The 18,639-nt window shown below is 43.7% G+C and overlaps 1 protein-coding gene across 1 annotated transcript in view; it reads left to right on the forward strand.

The window, feature by feature from the left end:
* Nucleotides 1–18,639, forward strand: part of CACNA2D4 (calcium voltage-gated channel auxiliary subunit alpha2delta 4) — a 128,687-nt gene that overhangs the window by 25,667 nt on the left and 84,381 nt on the right. The window contains exons 11-17 of the mRNA XM_061444683.1: nucleotides 4,926–5,039; nucleotides 6,124–6,202; nucleotides 8,237–8,370; nucleotides 10,889–10,966; nucleotides 12,059–12,139; nucleotides 14,571–14,645; nucleotides 15,993–16,079. Of these exons, the coding sequence (XP_061300667.1) occupies nucleotides 4,926–5,039; nucleotides 6,124–6,202; nucleotides 8,237–8,370; nucleotides 10,889–10,966; nucleotides 12,059–12,139; nucleotides 14,571–14,645; nucleotides 15,993–16,079 (648 nt within the window). The remainder of the gene's footprint in view (nucleotides 1–4,925; nucleotides 5,040–6,123; nucleotides 6,203–8,236; nucleotides 8,371–10,888; nucleotides 10,967–12,058; nucleotides 12,140–14,570; nucleotides 14,646–15,992; nucleotides 16,080–18,639) is intronic.

Consider the following 18,639-nt stretch of genomic DNA (forward strand, 5'->3'; position numbering starts at 1 on the left):
CACAATCTCTCACTGTCTTTGTTTTCCTCTGTTCTGTTCTGGGGTAGACAGGATATATTTTAATCTGTGACGCAATCTGCAGAATAGCTTCAGGAGAATGGTTAGCCAGAGCCTCCTCTGCCCCTCTCAGCCATGCTCAATAAACCACTTAAACTCTCTATTTCAATCTAGCCACACACCAAGTGGTTTCAATAAAATCTGCGTGCCAGGGATACTGTGGTCTTAAGCATACGTTCATAAAGTGGTTCAAAGTTCTGTCAAGTGAGCTCCTTCCTTGTTTATCAAGTTTTAGTCTCTCTCACCACTGTCTTCTCCTCTCAACACACTTGGCACGTCTTGTCCTCTCACCCTTTTCTTGTAGGATTTATACCCCTTTGTTCTGGCCGCTGCTCTCCTCATGGCTGCTTCTAGGCTGCCTTCCCTGAAACACCATCCTCCCACCAGTATGTAAGTGCTGCAGCTGAGAGCTATCAAGTGCTAAGCAGAGCAGAATAATCACCTTCCTTGTTTTACACACCACAGTCCTCTTAACACAATGTAAGACAACAGCTATGTTTCTTCAGACACTGTCACATTGTTAATTCCTATACGGCTGATCCGCCTCTGCGGTATTCCTCTTCAGCCAGTATTCAGCCTCCTGTTCTGTATTCGAGCCTCTGACTATCCTTTCCAATGTACATCAATTGAAAAGATACTTATATATTTTTATAGGCATGCCAAAGATGTGCGTACATATATACATATGCAAACACAGCCCTATGTCAGAGAGTGATATAAATATATTCATATATTTGTTATATAAGAATAGAATTAGGATTAGATTATACGAAATCTGTGACTCTTATGGCTCCTCCTTTCTCAGGGTAATTCTCAGACTAAGTAGGTGTTTTGAAAGCTGATGGTTTCTGACCCAGTGGAGGAAAAGAAACCCCAAGTTTTGCTCTCTGAGGTCACCTTGGAATGGTGCCTCCTCTTAATTCCAAGCTGGTTTAATTTGTACCTTGAGTGGCAGTTGAACTCAGAAATAACATAGATTTTGAAGTTGTTTATGAGTAGGTCACTCAAAAAAGGCTATAGGTGAAAAAAAAACAAGTGGTAAAACTGGTAAAAAACTGGACTTCAGTGAGATGTATTATGTAACTTGAGCAAACTGGTGTCATGAAAAGAATGAGCCCATCTGCTGATGGGAGTAAGCGAAGGAGTTTGTGGCCTCTTAGCCCCTACCTGTGTGGGGAAGCATTTCATTTGCATGCTCACAAGAGGACCATGCTACTAACCTTTCTAGCAATGTGCTAAATGTTTAAGGACAATTTACCCACCTAGTTTATCCCCTTCTTGTAACACAAGTTTTCTATTCATTCCCACTTTGTCCTTTGGGATGTCAGTCCCGGTCAGGTCTCGGCTCACAAGGCAAGTAGTTCAGCAACACCTTCTGCAATTCTTTCCCTTCCTGCTGAGCAGAGATTATTCAAATGCTTTCAATTAACTTTTGCTTTAACCCTACCACTTTGTGACCCTGCCTGTAATTCATTAATTCTTTTCTTTGTTTCTTATCACTTCAGTGTGTGCACAGCCATTACAATATTGTCCTTTTGATGATGAAGTATGACAGCTATAAAGCATCTCTGCCTGACCATTTCCCTCTGTTGTTTATCATCTGGCAACATACTCCTTTTACTCCCTTTCTTGTTTCTTCTCTGAGCATTTGTAAATCTTTTCTTGATTCCACTTGCATTTTTACAGACTCGGATTCTGCAGCATAGTTTTCAGGACATGCAAAGCTCAGGATTTCCTGTTTACCAGTTTATGCCACTTTGCTTAATGCCATCTCTCATTTGTTCTTCACTAGCTTTCTGTTTTCTTCTCTTCAGCTAATTTTCTACCCATGAAACACTTTCCACTAAGCCTGAATTTTCAGTAATTCCAGAGGCCTCTCTGGAGGCAGGTCTGTGTAAGAATGGGGCAGAAGGAGACGAAGAGGGGCTGCTCCGTCATCCGGTCTGATGTGTATAATCCGCATGCATGCCTGTGCATCACTGAGCTATGCTGATGTTCTTATTGCTTCACTAGTAACTTTTGTGCCTGGCTATAACTGCAAAGTAAATGACAGTGAGCAAACAAGGGAGTATAAGAGACTCTGACTGTGAATTAATGAGATCATGCCTGCTACTCCTGGTAGTACAACCAAAGTTATATGGGAGAATACAGAGCTTCAGCTCTTATTTGCCGACTGCAGCTCTAGCCCACACCTATTCAGGCACCTGTTCTGCAGACATCTTGTTCCCATTCTCCCCTTCCTTCATGCTCCTGAGATTTCAGTCAGAGTAGGAAATTATGCTCAGAGCCTGATGTGAATGCTGTCAGATCATTTGCTACAGCTGCAGCCAGCCACAAAAGGACCTAAAAGCCAGGGATTACCTCTTGTTCATTTGTTTTCTAAATCTGTCTTTTTAATCTGTATTTCTATGACACTGATGATCTCATTTTCCCTGTTGAAAATACCATCTACTCCTGTAATTAGGAGATTGCTGGTTCTGATACAGCATCTAATTTCTCAGTATCTGAGTATTATGAGGTCTGAAGTAAGCTACATGAAGAGAGATCTTAAGTAGTTTGAAATGGCGGATGACCTTAATTAAGTGTTAATTTAACAATTGTCTAAATAATATACATTGTAGATTGCAACAGACTGGAATAAGCTGCTTTTGTAACTACAAGGTTCACAGATCTGTGATCTAAACCTCATTCTGACAGCATCTCCTGCACCATCATAACCCTATGCCTCCTTAACGGGTGCTCACACTAGCCCCGTTCTCTGGTAATCTGCACGTAATGGATTTCTGTCCTAGAAACAACTCACTTGAGACTCCTTGTCTTTTTCCTACCTGATGATCTGCAGCAGAATCCTATGCAGCTATCAACTGCTTTTCCCCTTTTGTTTCCACCTAAGCACATCCTATGTTTGTTCCTGTTGTTCATCCTCAGCCTTTGCCTTGAGTCTCCTTGCTGAAGGGGGGAGACACATGTTCTGACTCACTCGGGAGCTTCAGTTACCCTCTAGCTGGCAGTGACAGGCTTTTTTTATAGAACAAGGTGTAGAAGCTTTTTGGATGACTGGAAATGTCAGATCTTAGGGACTCTGTAAGGAAAGATATGGGAGATCCCTACTGTTGGGTTGGCATGACCACAGCAACAGAGGTACACTCTGTTTCCCCTCTCAGTGTGCTGCTGTGGTGTCACAAAAGATGCAGAGCATGTCCAACTACCTCATCCTGATTCAGGAATTCACACAGATGTTTTGCTTGAGAGCAGCTAGTTAGGAATGACCTTATTACACCACCTTTCTCTTTCATGATCACTTGTACCTATTCTGGTCAGTGATACATGAAACAGGGAGAAATGGGTTCACACATGTGGTCATTCAGAAGCTGTTGAATCCATACGTACTGCAGTAGAGTAACAGGTACTTCAGTGATGTTAAGAGTAATGTTGAAGGAGGCAAGACTGATAACATAAATAGCGGTGAAAGGAGACATTATGGTAATATTAGCACCAGGTATCCATGGTCATGATGTTAATCTACAGCGGAACCACAGTACCATCTGTGTTAGTAAAGACATTTGCTTTCTGTCCTAACAAAGTATTACCACACCAGAAGGGACTTGTTAATTGAACCTTAAAACATCTATAAAGTCTCAGTTTGCATCCTGTGCTCCTGTCCTCCTACTCAGTGCTTGCTTTCATTTTATGTAATTAGTCTCGCCACTTGGATACCTTTCTCCTCATTTATAAGATATAACTACCCTCTCCAGTTTAAAATTGCTGCTGTGTTTGATATAACATTAGTCACCCTTCAGTTAGTCTTCCATATGCTCTCTATCTCATGCCATTGCCTCTCATTAATCTTGTGTGCAGAGCTGTTGTATCTTGCTCTTTCCATATTTTTTTTACTCTGCATCAGTTTTTGTATCCTTTGCCGATTAGACTTTTCCATGCTCAGAAGCAGTGAGATGCTCTGCAGGGAGAAGCGCAGGCTGACACTGAGCTAAGAGCCGCAGCAAAGTGGCTGTGTGTTTTTGTGCTTTCATGGCCTCTGCTACCTCCTCTGGTGACTTCTAATTCAGTACCTGTGCTGGTGCTGCGTAAGGCACTTGTGCTCTTAGGTACACCGGCTCTAGAGAACCAAGAGGCAAATGGCTCTTCAGGCAGGCGCAGGAGATAAGCAGCACTTGAAGGCTGCTTTTCCTGGCTAAACAGGCAGGGTCTGGCTTTTTCAGTGCCCATTCAACACCTCTTAATGTGTTCTTGGGAGCGCATGAACGTTTATACCAAAGTCCCAGAATACCTCCACTCTACCTTAAATATCACTTATGCACAGATAACAGGTCATCTGTCATTAGAGTGTATGGCCTTTTTATCTGGCACATTAATAACCTATTTCAGCCCTGATGGCAGTAATGCTCTTTTTTTTTCACATGCTCCTGCCTTTCTCTGCTGTTTTTTGGCAGATTGATGGATTTGCCCTGAAATAATGAGTCTGATTTCCTCCTCCTGTCATGCTTTCTGCCATAAAAAGTGACAGTTATTGCTGTCAAATCAGAATTGCAGTGTTTATGGTCAGCCTATAGTTGTTTGCATAAACGAATGTGACTGTAAGATGTGAGGCAGCAGGGAATCGCACCCTTCCGCCACAGGACTTACTTCCTCATTATTTTACTTCTGTAGAGTCTCCTCTGTCTTCTTGTGCTAGGTAGGGCTGTATAAATAAAACAATTATATGCAGCATACAAACACGGTCTTTATTTAAGCACAGCGTTAGGTTTACAAGGGAAGGTCAGGATCTGGCTCACCATGAACAAATACGCTGCAGTTACACATAAACAGCCCATGCTGAGGTAACTAATGCTCTTCCTCTCTGTTTGCAGTTCAGAGAGGCTGGTCAAGGAGGCTTGTGTAACCAAGCTATCATGCTGATTACAGACGGAGCAGTGGAGGATTATGAAGCTGTGTTTGAAAAGTACAACTGGCCAGATCGGAAGGTTTGTCTGGGAAGTGCTAAATGGAAAGGGCAAGGAAAGGTGCTATCCTGCTACGGTGGGAATGGAAGAGCGTGAGCCAGGATGTCAGGCAGGGCTGAGCATTCACATCCTTTGATACCCACATGCATCCAGCTGTAAACACAAAGCAAAGCAGCCAGGCAGGAGCCTGCTGCGGCGGTTTTAGAGGTGGTAGGATCACAAATGGGTAGCTGTAGGTCAGTGAAGATTTATTATATTTTCATACACTTTGATTTCTAAAGGTGTGACAATCAAAACATTCTCCTGATAAAATGGTAAAGACTAAGCTGAGTACTTCAAAATAATTTGGAAAGAAGAAAAGGTATTTTAATCCCATCCAAGACTGTTTATAATTGATGCTGTTTGGGAAAGGTTTAGCTATTACCAGTTCTTACGATATGCAAAAGAATGGCCCAGGCAAAATCTCTACATGTCTTCCAGCCCTATTTACTTTGGGGCCTATGATTACAGGCTTGTACTAGCAAAGCAGACTGTGAAAGAAGAATAAAGCAGGGTTCCTCCTAAACCCTCATGATTTATTTGCTTACCTCATCCCAGACAGCAGCAATGCGCAAAGGGAGAGAAGCAGCCCAGTGAGAGACCAGAGCGCGCGGCTGTTAAAGCAGTTTATTTCAGGATTGGCTCTTTTGTTGCTGGTCAAACACAGGAGAAATGGTGAAGCTTTCTCTAAATGATTCATGCAGCCAGCTGTTCCCCTGTGTAAAGGATTCCTGTGAGCTATAAACCTCTCTGCATGTGGTTGCTGAGTGCCTGGCAGAGCTGCTATCATAAAATCAAACAGAATTCGCACTTCTGCCTTGTTATTCAAATGACCTTGGGTGCTACTTGGCTTTCTGGGCTTATTGTAAATGGAAATCAAGTTCCAGCCCACAAAATGCAAAGCAAATAGAGCAAGAGGCTCCTGTCTCTGTGTGAAGGCAGAGCTATTGCTATGCACCACAAACAAGCATTCACACTAGTGCATAGCAGGATGCTAAACCTCAGCCATTTGGGTTTGTTAGCACATTGCAGCCTAATTCTTCTATCTTTGCATTCTTGTTCCCAGGTCCGGGTTTTCACTTACCTCATTGGACGGGAGGTCACTTTTGCCCCCAACGTGAAATGGATCGCCTGCAACAACAAAGGTGCTGTATGGGAACAGTTCCCTGTCCCCATCACATGTACCATGTATGGACTGCAGCCACAGCGCCCTGGACTCCTATACAGTTCAGCCACTACAGCCTGGGGCCCAGGAACCCTTGGCTGGAAAGCAACCTAAGGAAAAAACAACCCTGCTAGTCCATGTTCAGAGTGACTGTGTCCAACTAACACAAGCCCTCCGTGCTGAGCCACCACATTTTCCTGTTACGGTGCCAGGGGACACTATGACCAAGATTCATGCTGGCTGTAGTCCATCTAAGTCCCTGTGCTTATTGTGTCCCACTTGCTGGCTTTTGACAATCTGTCTAAAACTCTGTCAGAAAGCCTGTGACATCTTTTGGCTGAGATACAAAACTAATATCTCTTCTTTAAAGATTTAACAGCATTTTTCATGAGGTCTGCAGGTTAACCCCTATATACTGGCCAAATTTTTTGTGTGCCGGTGGTTTCACTGAGGTACCAGAATAGCTTGTTAATCCCACCACAAACCCAATATTCTGAATACGGCATGAATGGGAAAATCCATTCAGAGTAAGTGAGTCACCTCTATACATTTGGGGCCAGTTAAAAAGTCCAGTTAGCCTTAACAGGCTCTGCAAGGGTAAAAGAAGAGACGGGGGAAAAAGAAAAGCTGTTTGGGCATGACTTGGCCTCAGCCTGCATGGAGACAGTCAGAAATGCTTGCTACACCAGTATCCTGCTTAAACAGGGAAAGGAAGGGAAGATTGAAGCTGGGGGCTGACTAGCTAGGTATATTGACTCTTTTCCTGTCTGAGCAGTGGTTCCAGCAGACTATGAAATGCATGGGTGCATTTGCTACTGAAAATAATCGACAGACAAGAGTTGCTAACCTGCAGAATGTCTGTGAGCTGGAGACATCCAAGGCTCAAATGTTTGTCTATTAGCGCTCTGAATCACATGTAACACTCTTAGTTTTTGATATATGCAACAAAAACCTAGATTTCAGTTTGCATGATCAGACCTAGGATTAGTGACAGGGAATTCACTGCGCTGTTGGTTCACCATAAAATGTGAGAATGTATTCTCCTGAATAACCAGAAAACAAAAATGTGCTCTTTGCACTTGAATTCTCACCAGACTTGAGCTCTGCACAAGGCTCACTGATTTTGGTTCTTCTCTTTCAGTACATTGTATAGCTCTTGTAGTCCTTGTTTTCAAGCACACTAAATCTGTTCCCACATCACAAAGCTTATCAGATCATGAGCCTTTTCACATGGTAGTGTTTTCCATCTATCAGACATACTCTGTCCCATGCCAAGCACAACCAATCCATTCCACGTGGTGAGAAGCAAGAATCGTGACATTACACTGTGTTAACATTTCTAACCCGTTAAGCAGATAGATAGTTTTAAGCACCTTTTGATAACTTGAAAACCTTCCTCCCCTGTACTCCTTGCTGTAGACTGGCATGGGTCCATCTGCAGGGGCAGAGGAAAATAGGTAACTTGCACTTTTAGGTTCTGCTTCCAATGGGTAGATGCAAGTAGTCACTATCCTTGGATGTAAAGCTAGGCAGACTGAAGAGTAGTGTGCTGGAAAACGTCTGGAAGGTAAGTTGGGAGTTTGGGCTTAGTATAAAAATTGGGCAGGGTAAGTGGGTAGCCTGGTGGAATACTTTGTTTGCATATGTCTGGCCTTCAGGAACAAAGGCAGCCTGATTACTGGTGGTTGGTTTTTTTTTTACTTAGGATTTTCCTAAGACCCAAAGCAACATTTTACATCTATTTGGCATGATATCCAGACTCCGGTCTTGTGCATTGGTCTGGTATTTTGAGAAGAACAGAGCCAATCCTTTGAAACTCTAGATTTCCACAGAAACATGTGTCCATAGAAGCTTGTGGATACGAGGCATGTCAAGGCACTTTCTGTAAAGAGCAGATAATAGCCATCTGGGTATATAGTCTTTGACATCTAGTTTTCTAGCTTTGCACAGACTCTCACTTAAAATACTGAAGACATGTGAGCAGCGTGACTCACACCTCTGTTTCTCCATGAAGGCTACTACACTCAGATCTCCACGCTGGCAGATGTCCAGGAGAACGTGATGGAATACCTGCATGTCCTCAGCCGCCCCATGGTCATCAACCACGACCATGACATTATTTGGACTGAAGCCTACATGGACAGCGCGGTAAGGACTTGCAGCACAAGTCTTTAAGTCAACAAACAGTAGGGCCTATGGGCCAAACTGGCAAAGGCATAAGACACCCAGCTAGTACGTTAAGCATATAACTTGTCCCAGATTCCCATCTAAATATCTTACGTGTATCAGAATCTAAATAAGTCCTGAAATTTATGTAAAACCAGAAGTTGGTTGATTGGTAGAAATTACTGGGCTCTGGCACTGCTGAGACAGTATTTCTTTTCTGCTCAGTGCTGGAGTTGAGATGTGTATGCAGACTCAGATCTGAGTCTGCAGATACCAGGGAGCCCAGGACTAATCACAGGTACAGCATGATTTAAGTAGTGTTTGCGTGTAAGCAGGTTGCCTTCTAAGGGATTATTCACAGGAAAGATTTACAGCTCAGGATATGGGTCACAGAGACTTATTTCCTCCAGCCCAGTAGCTAAATGTATACTGGTTGCCACTAAAAGGTACAGATCTTAGTTTGGGAAGCAGGCTCACTCTTCACTTCCTTGAGCTAGCAGGTCCTAATATCACTGCAGTGGCCCTATACTCAGCCCTGTGGGTAAAGGACGCGTGGCAAAGGACCAGACAGTCAGCACTCCCAATACCCATTGCTTTGTCTCAGGCCTCCATATGTGAAGACATTTGGACCATGAGCAAGTGCTATTATAGTGTTGTGTTGCCAAGGCAGCTTGAAAATTTAAAGGAGTGAAGGGAAGGACAAAAGAGTAAACCTTCACTGAAGGAGCCTTCCCCTGCACTTCCCCAGATAGAAGATGTTCCTCAACCTCTGTCTCCATGCCTTTTTACATTGCCAAAGTTATAATTCTTATTTTGTGGCTGTGCATCCCCCACCTCTGTGCTGTGGCTGACCACTGAGGCTGCAGCCATGGCCCATTAGCTCAGTGAGGATGACATGGGAATGTCTCCTGCTGCAGAAGCTGTGCCAAGTGAGAGCTGAGGACATGGTTCTTGAGTGTGCAAAGCAAAACCTCCAGAAATGCTGCTAAACCCAGCAAGTTTATTTTATCAGCAGGCATGCCACCCCTGGCACCAGTGTGTGGTGTCACACTTCCCAAGGGAGCCACAGGGACTTGTTTGTTGTGTTTCTTTTCTTGCTGCATCTCTTCTCTTGCTGCTTGTTTTGCTATTTTATTCCTCTGCCCCAGCCTCTCCCATCCTTGGTTCACCCCTACATTCATGTATTCATTCATCTGTTCGTCCGTGTCTCTCACTAGCTGCCACAGTCTGAGGAGGTAACTGCACCCCTGTGTTTTGTGAGCGTGCCGTTTCCCTCGTGCCAGTTGGTGTGTCAGTGCCAGTGCTCACAGCCACAGCTGGCCTGTACATCTGGAGGGGGGTGGGGGCTGCAGCACTGGAGGAGTCCTCTTACACTCACAAGAAGAGGAGAGGAAATGATGGATGTACTGGAGAGCTGTGCTTGCGCTGTTGGTTCAGAGTAGGTAGGGGTGTCCGTGTTGTGCAGTAGCTTAGTTCAATGTATCTCTTTCTCCATATATCCACTAAGTGCTGGAGAAGTTTACTTGCTGTGTGTTAGTGCGAGTGTTGCTGTGAATGGAAAGTTTTCACAAAGAATAATCTAGACCAGTAATTCAAGATACCAAGCTCAAGTCTCCTTCACGTGACTTTATAGATTATTGACTCACTCTGTTATGGTTCCTAGCATGTATAATAATGGAGACAGAAAGTAATTTCTTGCCTTACTACTTACCTGACCAAGTAAGAGATGAAAGGGAGGTGCTACTGGCTTTGAGCAATTAAGTTCTTTTGATAGCTAGGCATGTTTGGGAGATTTCTTCACATGTGTCTTGCCCTTTTTCCTCCTTTCATGTGTGCTTTTAGAGAATCTGTCTTCTGCAGAACTGAGAGTATCTGTTCCCCATTACATGTCCATGTCCTGTATTCCCTGTAGAGATAGCTCACCATGATCTGTTTGAATCATGATTTGTCTCTGTTTTTCCTAAGCTTAGATGGTTAAGTAACAAGTATATATAAGCAGGCCCTGTGTGTATTTGTGCCCTTTAAATATTTGCCTTTGGTGTTTCTCATTTGTGGTATTTATGTGTCTGCAATATAGATGACATCTTGTTTGTGATTTTGCTCATATTTGTGTTGCTTTTTTCTATCTTGTACTCCTTGTTTTGGTGGTTTTCACACTTGTTGTATAAGTGCTCATGTCTACACTCCCAATGTGTGGTGGGTATAAATTGTGCCACCACTTCTGCAGGTTTTTGTAGCAGCTCTTTAATTTTTCTTGCTTCAACACACTTCATTGGCATTCATCCCATCATTATTACCCCTCATGAGCAAGCATCCATCTCACGATCCTCTTGGATACAGAGTATTGAGAAGTGCTGTCATCTGTTTTTAGAGGGCTGTGGGAGGCAAGGAGATGGCTACTTGTAATCAGCATCAGGGGTCTTTGGGAATTCCAGTGCCTTTCGTTCAGGTTATCTGTGGTACTGCATTTGCTAACACGTGGCTCGTTCTTCTGTGGCAGCTCTTTGCATCTCAGGCTCAAAGTCTGTTGCTCATGACAACAGTGGCTATGCCAGTCTTCAGCAAAAAGAACGAGACGGTGAGTGCAACACAGGCTTCCCTCTCCTTCAGCCAGCAAAGGTGAAAAGGGTACAGCAGACCTTTGTAAGGTTTTAAAGCCAATGGGTCTCTGAAAGAACAGCCAGCCATTACAGACTGCGGTAGACCTCTGGCAGAAAGGGCAGCTGACAATTTATCTGACAAAATTGATAGTTGGAATACTGTCTTTTCAAAATACCCCTTGAACATTATATTTCCCCTGTTTTATCCCTTCCATTTTCAGACTGAGCCTCGTTCACAAACCTATAAGGTTTCAGGCTGGAAGAGATCATTGCCTTGCCTAGTCTGTGCTTTTTACTGCAGACCTTTACGTTTCATATGGATGGTTTTTCATGAGCCGAATAACCTGTGTTTGGCAAAAGCATCATTGAAGAAAGGCATCCAGCCCTGACCTCTTTATTGTGGTTTCTCACTCTGCAATAAAAACTGGTGTCTAAATTCCACTTCCAATTTGTCTGGTCTCACCTTCCTGCCATAATGACTTTCTCAGCAGATTAAAAAGCCTGTGTCCTTCTGTATCTTCTCCTGGCCCTAAAAACAATTGCCCGCCTTCACCACCTGAGGCTGGCCTTAACCTGTAGCAGCACAGTGCTGCAGTGAGAGATCCTGTGTGTCATTTTCTCTGAAATGTGTTCTCTGAACACTTATTAAACAACCAGTTCTCCATTTAGGGGTCATTCCTTTTTCCTAGGTTAACATTTGGCATTTGGTTTAATCAACCCAAGCTATCAACCAATCCATGTTGTTTTGCGTGACTGCCTTGTCGTTACTGTATATTTACATATACTGAAACTGAGGGGGTTTCCCTCAAAACTTGTTTTCAGTGATTTTATGCTACTTCTGAGCCATAGTTAAAGATGCTGACTAGTGCTGGGTAGAAATACTCCTTTTCATAAAAACTGGAGCAAGCTCTTTAGACTTTTTTAAAGTATGCTAGCTGGTTTTCAATTAACATATTCACACAGGCCTGAAGAGGATACAGAAGAGACTCATAGGAACACAATAATGTGTATTCAGGTAGAAAACTACCCAGGTCTTGCTTCTGAAAACGGATTCTCCTTTGTTTTTTAAGCGATCTCATGGCATTCTCCTTGGTGTGGTGGGCTCCGATGTACCACTGAGGGAGTTGTTAAAACTTGCTCCACGGTATAAGGTAAGACTGAGATAAAAGGATTTACTGTTTTGCACAGCAAAGTCACCAGTCATTCTTCCAAGGGCATGACTGAGAAATCATTCCTCTGCCTGTAGGAAGAACTATAAGTGTGAAGCAAGAGATGCTGGATGTGGTGATGTGTTATTTCTATATAGCACATGGGAAATCATTCACTATTAGAAGCTCTTGTGCTGCTTCAGAAACACAAGTCCCAGATGATCCAGTAGATTGGTAACACATCATGGGGTGTTTGCATCTTGATGGTCACTAACCTAGATCCCTTGGAGTTGATATAGATCTGACAGCCTACCTCAGAAGAATCAGTTTTATATCCAGTTCTCAGTGCACAAAAGCTGCAACACCAGCTGGCAAGAATTAAACTAGTTTCACTTAGCAGAAAAACTGAGGACTGAATGGACTGCAGAGAGCCAAATTTTCTGCCATGCCCAGAGGTTCCTTTCTCCAGATCAGCGTGAAGATTTCTTGGCAGGAGAGTGCACAGGAAGTTGGCTCTCATTCACTTGTGCTGTACCTAAATAAAGTATTTGCTCTCCAGAATTGTTAGTCCAACAACTTTCCATTAGTAATATGTTCAGTATAGGTAAAAATAGTACATTCATCCATAGGAGCCCTTCTCCCCCATGCACACACCCCAAGATGCAGTTTAGTTTGGTTTCTGCTGTAATGTCTGTGCAGTGACCTTTTGTTCAATCAGTCTGCACACCAGGAGGCAGCAAAGCACATCTGAGGACCACCATGAAATCAGGTGATTTGAGCCGTCATTTCCAGTTTTCAGTTTCTCTCTAGTACCTATCAGACAACTACCACCAGTTAGGCAGTTGTCCAAAATATAACTGCTGAAGACTCACAGAACTGAAAACGCTGTCAGAGGCCATGAATCTGTGTGGTGCTTGCAGACATGGATGCAGGGCAGACCATTCATTTGCAGCTATAGGAAACAATCCTTCAGGCAACCCAGGAACTAAGTGGTGTGGTGCATACATTCAGCACCAAAAGCTAGCTGGTTTGGGTCTAAGGAAACCTTATCTATGAGTTTCAATTTTTATCGATGTTTATTTTCTCTGTAAAACCACCTGCTCCCACCATGTCACTCAAACGCTATATGTCACAAAAATCTTTCTTCTGGGACTAGGAAGGACACTGTTCTTTCCTCCAAGAAGTGGCAAGGAAGGAGGGAAAATCATCTGAAAGATGTCCTTACATTAGAGGCAGGAAGCGACTTCCCAGAACCTCTTTCAACTCCAGACCAGTTTGGAAACCTAGGATCCTCAACTTAAGCCCCTGGCATATGAATTACAAAGGACCAGCTCCAAAGTTACAGCCCTTGAGAGATTGTGCATTTATGATGGTGCTTACTGGGCTGGGAAATTCCAGCTTTAACAGGCCAACAAGGAAGTTTGCTGTAGTCCTGATTCAATGCCTTGGTTTCACTCCTGCCATGCTGAGCTGAGCTCCGTGTGCTCTGCAAAAACCGTTTCAAGTAGGTAGAGTCCAAAGTTTTGATCTGGGATGTGTGAAACACAGAATTCTTTCCCTCCAAAAGAGCACAGACGAATTTTAAATGACTTGCCTCCCCACTTCCCAACTCTTATCCCTGCAGGATCATCTGTATAGGAATATAAATTTGCAACATTTTTTTTAAGACAGAAACCTTAGCCATTCTTGTTTTCCTTGAGGCACCTCTTGTTTTGGCAAGCACAGGCTATCAGCAGGATTTTAGCCACCTGGGGTTTAGCTGGAATTTGTATTATATATGGGCTTGATCTGGGTAATTGCTCTCTCAAAATCTCTTCCAGATCAGGTAAACCAGTGCCTGCTCTTGTTAGTTTGTGCTATTTCTTAAAACGCATTTTAAAACTACAGGGTTGTACAATTGGCCTGGGCCGGGTCTGATCTTGCCAATACTGAAACAAAGCTCTTCTGAAGACTGACTGGGTTTCCAGGGAAGCCATCTGTGAGATTAATACTCACTTGATCACTAACTGCTCTGCATAGGTAGTGACTGGCATACAGACCTGTCACCACTGTTTCTGTACTGTTTACAACATTCCCCATCCTTGCCCATTTTATGTGCAGCACTGCTGTGCCTGCTGTGGAGAGCTTATTCTGCCCCTGTATGGCAATTGTCCATGAGCACAATCATACTCTAGGAGGGCATCTTTTTCTGAATGCGTATGCAAATCAGCTACCTGCCCATCCTTTTCTTCATCCCATCATAGTCAGCCTGCTCAGACAGAGCAGCCAGAGACCTGGAGATAAATGGTTTGGGATGGACCCTGTTTTCTGCCACTCAATGCCTTAAAAAAGGGAAATACTTCTGAATACTTGTGGTGCCAGGGTGTCAGTGGCACCCGTTACACAGCAGTGTTTATAGGTAAAACACTAATTATTCTAACGCCTCTTTCTCCAGCTGGGTGTCCATGGATACGCCTTTCTGAACACCAACAACGGGTACATCCTTTCACATCCAGACCTCCGTCCTTTGGTATGTATAGCTGTGAATTTGAGAACCTTTGCTTACTTGGAAACAGCAGCTTTTAGGGATGCTCCTGATTTCTCATATTTTACTGAGCTGTGGAGGCTACCAGGCTCTGATATATAGGCACCCAGGAGCATGAGGGCCAGAGAAATCAATTCCACATACAAAGATATGTATTTGGACAGACGTGTATGAAGTGTAAAGTACCCTGCTTGTCTGTTCTCCTAAATGTGAGAGTTGTATTTGTGTGTGCTTGCTGCACTGTGAGTGGACATGTATCTGCATCAACACAAGGTTTCACTGCTGGGCATATCTCCTACAAGAAGATTTAGCACAAGTAGCACCCTAGTAATAGCTACCCAACAGCTGTAGTGTGGACAGTCTGGGAATCTGAGGATAGCAGGGTCCACAGATCTTAGGGCCATGGTAAGTCAGATACAATTGAGAGACCAGTAGGCTGCAAAGACCCTTTGGGACTTGAGAGAGCAGACACAAGGACAGCATTTCTCCCTCGCGGTGCCACCTGGAGCTCCAGGCTGCACATCTGTCTGCAAGTACACAGCTGCCCCCATTACTCAGATACCCAAGCATGCAATGATTTCACATTTCATATACATGCCTGTCACCGCAAATCCACCTGCATGCAGCTATAAGCTTCCTCTTGGCTTGGCGGATTCATGGTAGCTATCTTCAAAAAGGAAGCTTTGCGCAGGGAGACCACAGGCACCAGTAGTTACTTCAATATCTGAAGGGACACATAGTGTTTTCAGGATGGGGCAAGGCATGGGCACTGCTTTATCCTCCACGTGAAACTGGACTCTCTTAGTCTGCTTCACATCTCTTCCTTCTCCTAGATTACAGAGAAATAGCTCTCGTGCATGTGTTAGCCCTAGGTGAAAAGCCTACCTTTGTGTCAGTGGAGTCAAAGCCTAATTCCCATCAGAAAAGATCTCCTGCTGGTTATTATTAGTGTTAATGGGATTGCACGCTAAGTTGTACGGGGAAAAAAAATATTCCCTGGAGGAAAGTGTATTGTGCTGATCTATTTAGAAGAATATTCTCACAAAGGGTCTGCCTTTACCTCCAAGTTTACCTGTGTTCCTGACTGCCCCTTGCTCCTGGATCAGCCTCTCCCACTTCAACTCTTCTACCCCTCCAGCGCCCACATAAAGAAGTACGTGGCATGGGACCAAGAAGGCACTCGCACCCAAAAGCTGCCTTCCTAGTCAGAGAACAAATGAAACCCCTCTGTTTTTCAATTTACATCTCAATTCTTTAAAGGTTAGTTTAAAAACTTACCTAGACTCTTACTTGATTTGTTGTTTTTTTTTTTCTTTTTTTAATGAACACCAGTATAAAGAAGGAAAGAAACTGAAGCCTAAGCCAAACTACAACAGCGTAGATCTTTCAGAAGTGGAATGGGAAGACCGTGATGAAATAGTGAGTACCAGAAAGAGAATTTAGCCTGCTTTTGCAGCTCCTTCTTTCTGTTACTTTGGGTGCCTGTATGGAAGGAGCAGGGGAACAGCAGGCACTCATGTTTTTTTCCGTGCCTAACTGGCTCCTGCTACAAAGGGACACAGATGATGTTCCTCTACAAAGTGCCTGTCTTCCTTCCCAGTATGAGCTTTCCTTCTCATGGATCAGGGAGGGAAAGCACTGGCAGGAGGAAGGAAGCACTTTGCAGGGGCATACATACACTGTTCCAAGGAGCCAGTCTATATATGGCCCAAATGCTGCCTTCATGTAAAGCCAAGGTAATTTAGGAGTATGGCAGTGTCCTATGATGTTACCCAACATGTAGTATGTGAGATATAGAGGAAGCCACTCAAGTAATGAGATCTGCAACAAGGAAAAAAGGACATTCAGAAAAAGACTAAAGCTGGTAGCCATTGCTACCAATAGACAAAGAGGATAAGGGACTTAAGACACTTGAGGAGAACCAGTTTCTATTGCACAGGTGTAGATGCACTGAAAACAGTAGCTGACCAGAGGGAAAAGATCAGAAAATACCATTTTTACTGTCTTTTAAGCAAAATTGTTTAAAAGGGATAAACATGAAACAGCAATCACCTTAACAGCTGCACATTGCCACATATAATGAGAAGGTAGATCGGTTCCTCTGTGGCTGGTTTTCTTTTACTCAGAAGAATTAGGAGAGAATAGATATTAAGTTGCTAAGATAAGAACTGAATTTGGAGTAAGACAGAATTAGCTGTGAGTCACATGCTTCTGGATTACAGGGGAAACTTCCAAGATAAACGGATCTGATGCTATAGATACCCACTTAAACAGTTAGGACAAATGAACCGCCCTGCAAGAGGATCAAAGTAGCTACTGCCTCTAGTGCAGGCCAAGTACGAAGGGTCTCAGCAGCAGAACTTGGGAAGTGGGAGAGTGGCAAACTAAGAAAGGAAAGAGTGGAACTGGGTGTGAAACATGGAAAGCAAGATAAAAATAAGAAGCTTCATGTGCAGTGGAACCACCAAGATGCAGGTTGTCAATGGGTTTGTGTGGCTTCACTGTTATCTTCGAAGCTCTGCTCCCACTGTAGTTATCTCTCTTACTCGAGCAGTTTCTGGAGCTGCACTTCTTTACAGTTTGCTATTTTACACATACACGAAAATAATAATCCAGGGAACTGGAGAAGTTTGCTGTCATATTCATTTGGCTATCAGGTTCCTGTCTGACCAAGTAACACTGATACCTGATGCAAATATGATGCAAAGTGTCAGGTTTTTGTCTGTAGGCAATCAGAGTAAAACTATCCAATGGAAAAAAAGTCACGAGAGGCATGAAAAACAAAGCCACTTTGTGTTCCTGTACTGCCTAACCCTTTCCAGCAGAAAGGTTGTGCAGTCTCTGAGGGTACACAGACATTCAGTGACGCAAACGGTATCTGCAGTGTGACTTCAGCAAGTCTAGAGACTCTCAAGATACACCCACTGCAGCAGAGAGCTGCCAACATTTCAACACCCATATTTGCAGCTATGGTATTAGATCAATGACAGACTCAACATCAGTTGCAGTATAATCTCGGCAGCACTGATAAGCAACATATTCAGACTGGAAAAATATGCACAAGTGCTAATGATGTGTAATACAGACCAGCTGCTAAACAGAAATGTAGGAGAGGGAAGATGGCACTGTCTGGAAAATACCAATTGATGCACAACAGCTCTAGTTTGGGCTTGCTTGTATAACAACACAGTGTTCCCCTCAGTGTGAGGGGGAAAGGGAAGAATCAAGAGATCCTCACAGCAGTCTAGAAGCTGTCACCCAAACAGCTTTTCTTCAGTTTTTACAGAACCACTGAAGAAGAAGTTAGTTTGGAAAGATGTTGAAACCGAGTGGCAAAACACATAGATATTGTGAGAACCTCTCAGTTAAACTGTATGTCTGTGCTGGTTTGAAGCCACACAAGCAGACCGGGGAAAGGAGTCTGAAGAACTCATTACCAGTGATGGGCACAGCAGAGACTCATTGCCGTGGAGCAGGAGAGTTTGCTGTTTGGAGTGTCAGGAATGAGTGCTTCAGCATCCACCAGAGCTCCTCTGCATCCAAACTCTGCTACACACTTTTCCAAGTAGGGTACAGCTGCTGCCAGAAGTGTCCTACCTGAAAAGGACTGAGCATTATGGGTGCTTACAGACATCAGGATTGTAATTGACTTCTCACTCCTGGAAAAGCTGATGAGGAAGACATAGCAAGCCTGGACTGTGGCACCAATCTACAGCTACTGTCATCTGGGGGCTGCTCACAAGACCAGGAGCCTGCCTGCAGAGTAGCTGGAGCTGAGGAGATCCAGGGAGATCTCAGATAGCCACTCATTTACTCTCCCACTGCCTTACAGGGGAAAAATGCCTAATATTCAAGAAGATATGGATGAAACCAATATCTGGACTAAACCCAAAACCCATAGCAAATGCTGCAGGCTGTCAGACCTGAACAGAGAGTATGCTGTGGCTCTGGCAGGAGGTCAAACACTCTTAGCCAGAAA

The sequence above is a fragment of the Pezoporus flaviventris genome, unplaced genomic scaffold, assembly GCF_033815535.1.
Source record: "Pezoporus flaviventris isolate CSIRO_AGI_PZ_B2104156 unplaced genomic scaffold, CSIRO_AGI_Pfla_v1 ptg000002l, whole genome shotgun sequence".
Classification (NCBI taxonomy): domain Eukaryota; kingdom Metazoa; phylum Chordata; class Aves; order Psittaciformes; family Psittacidae; genus Pezoporus; species Pezoporus flaviventris.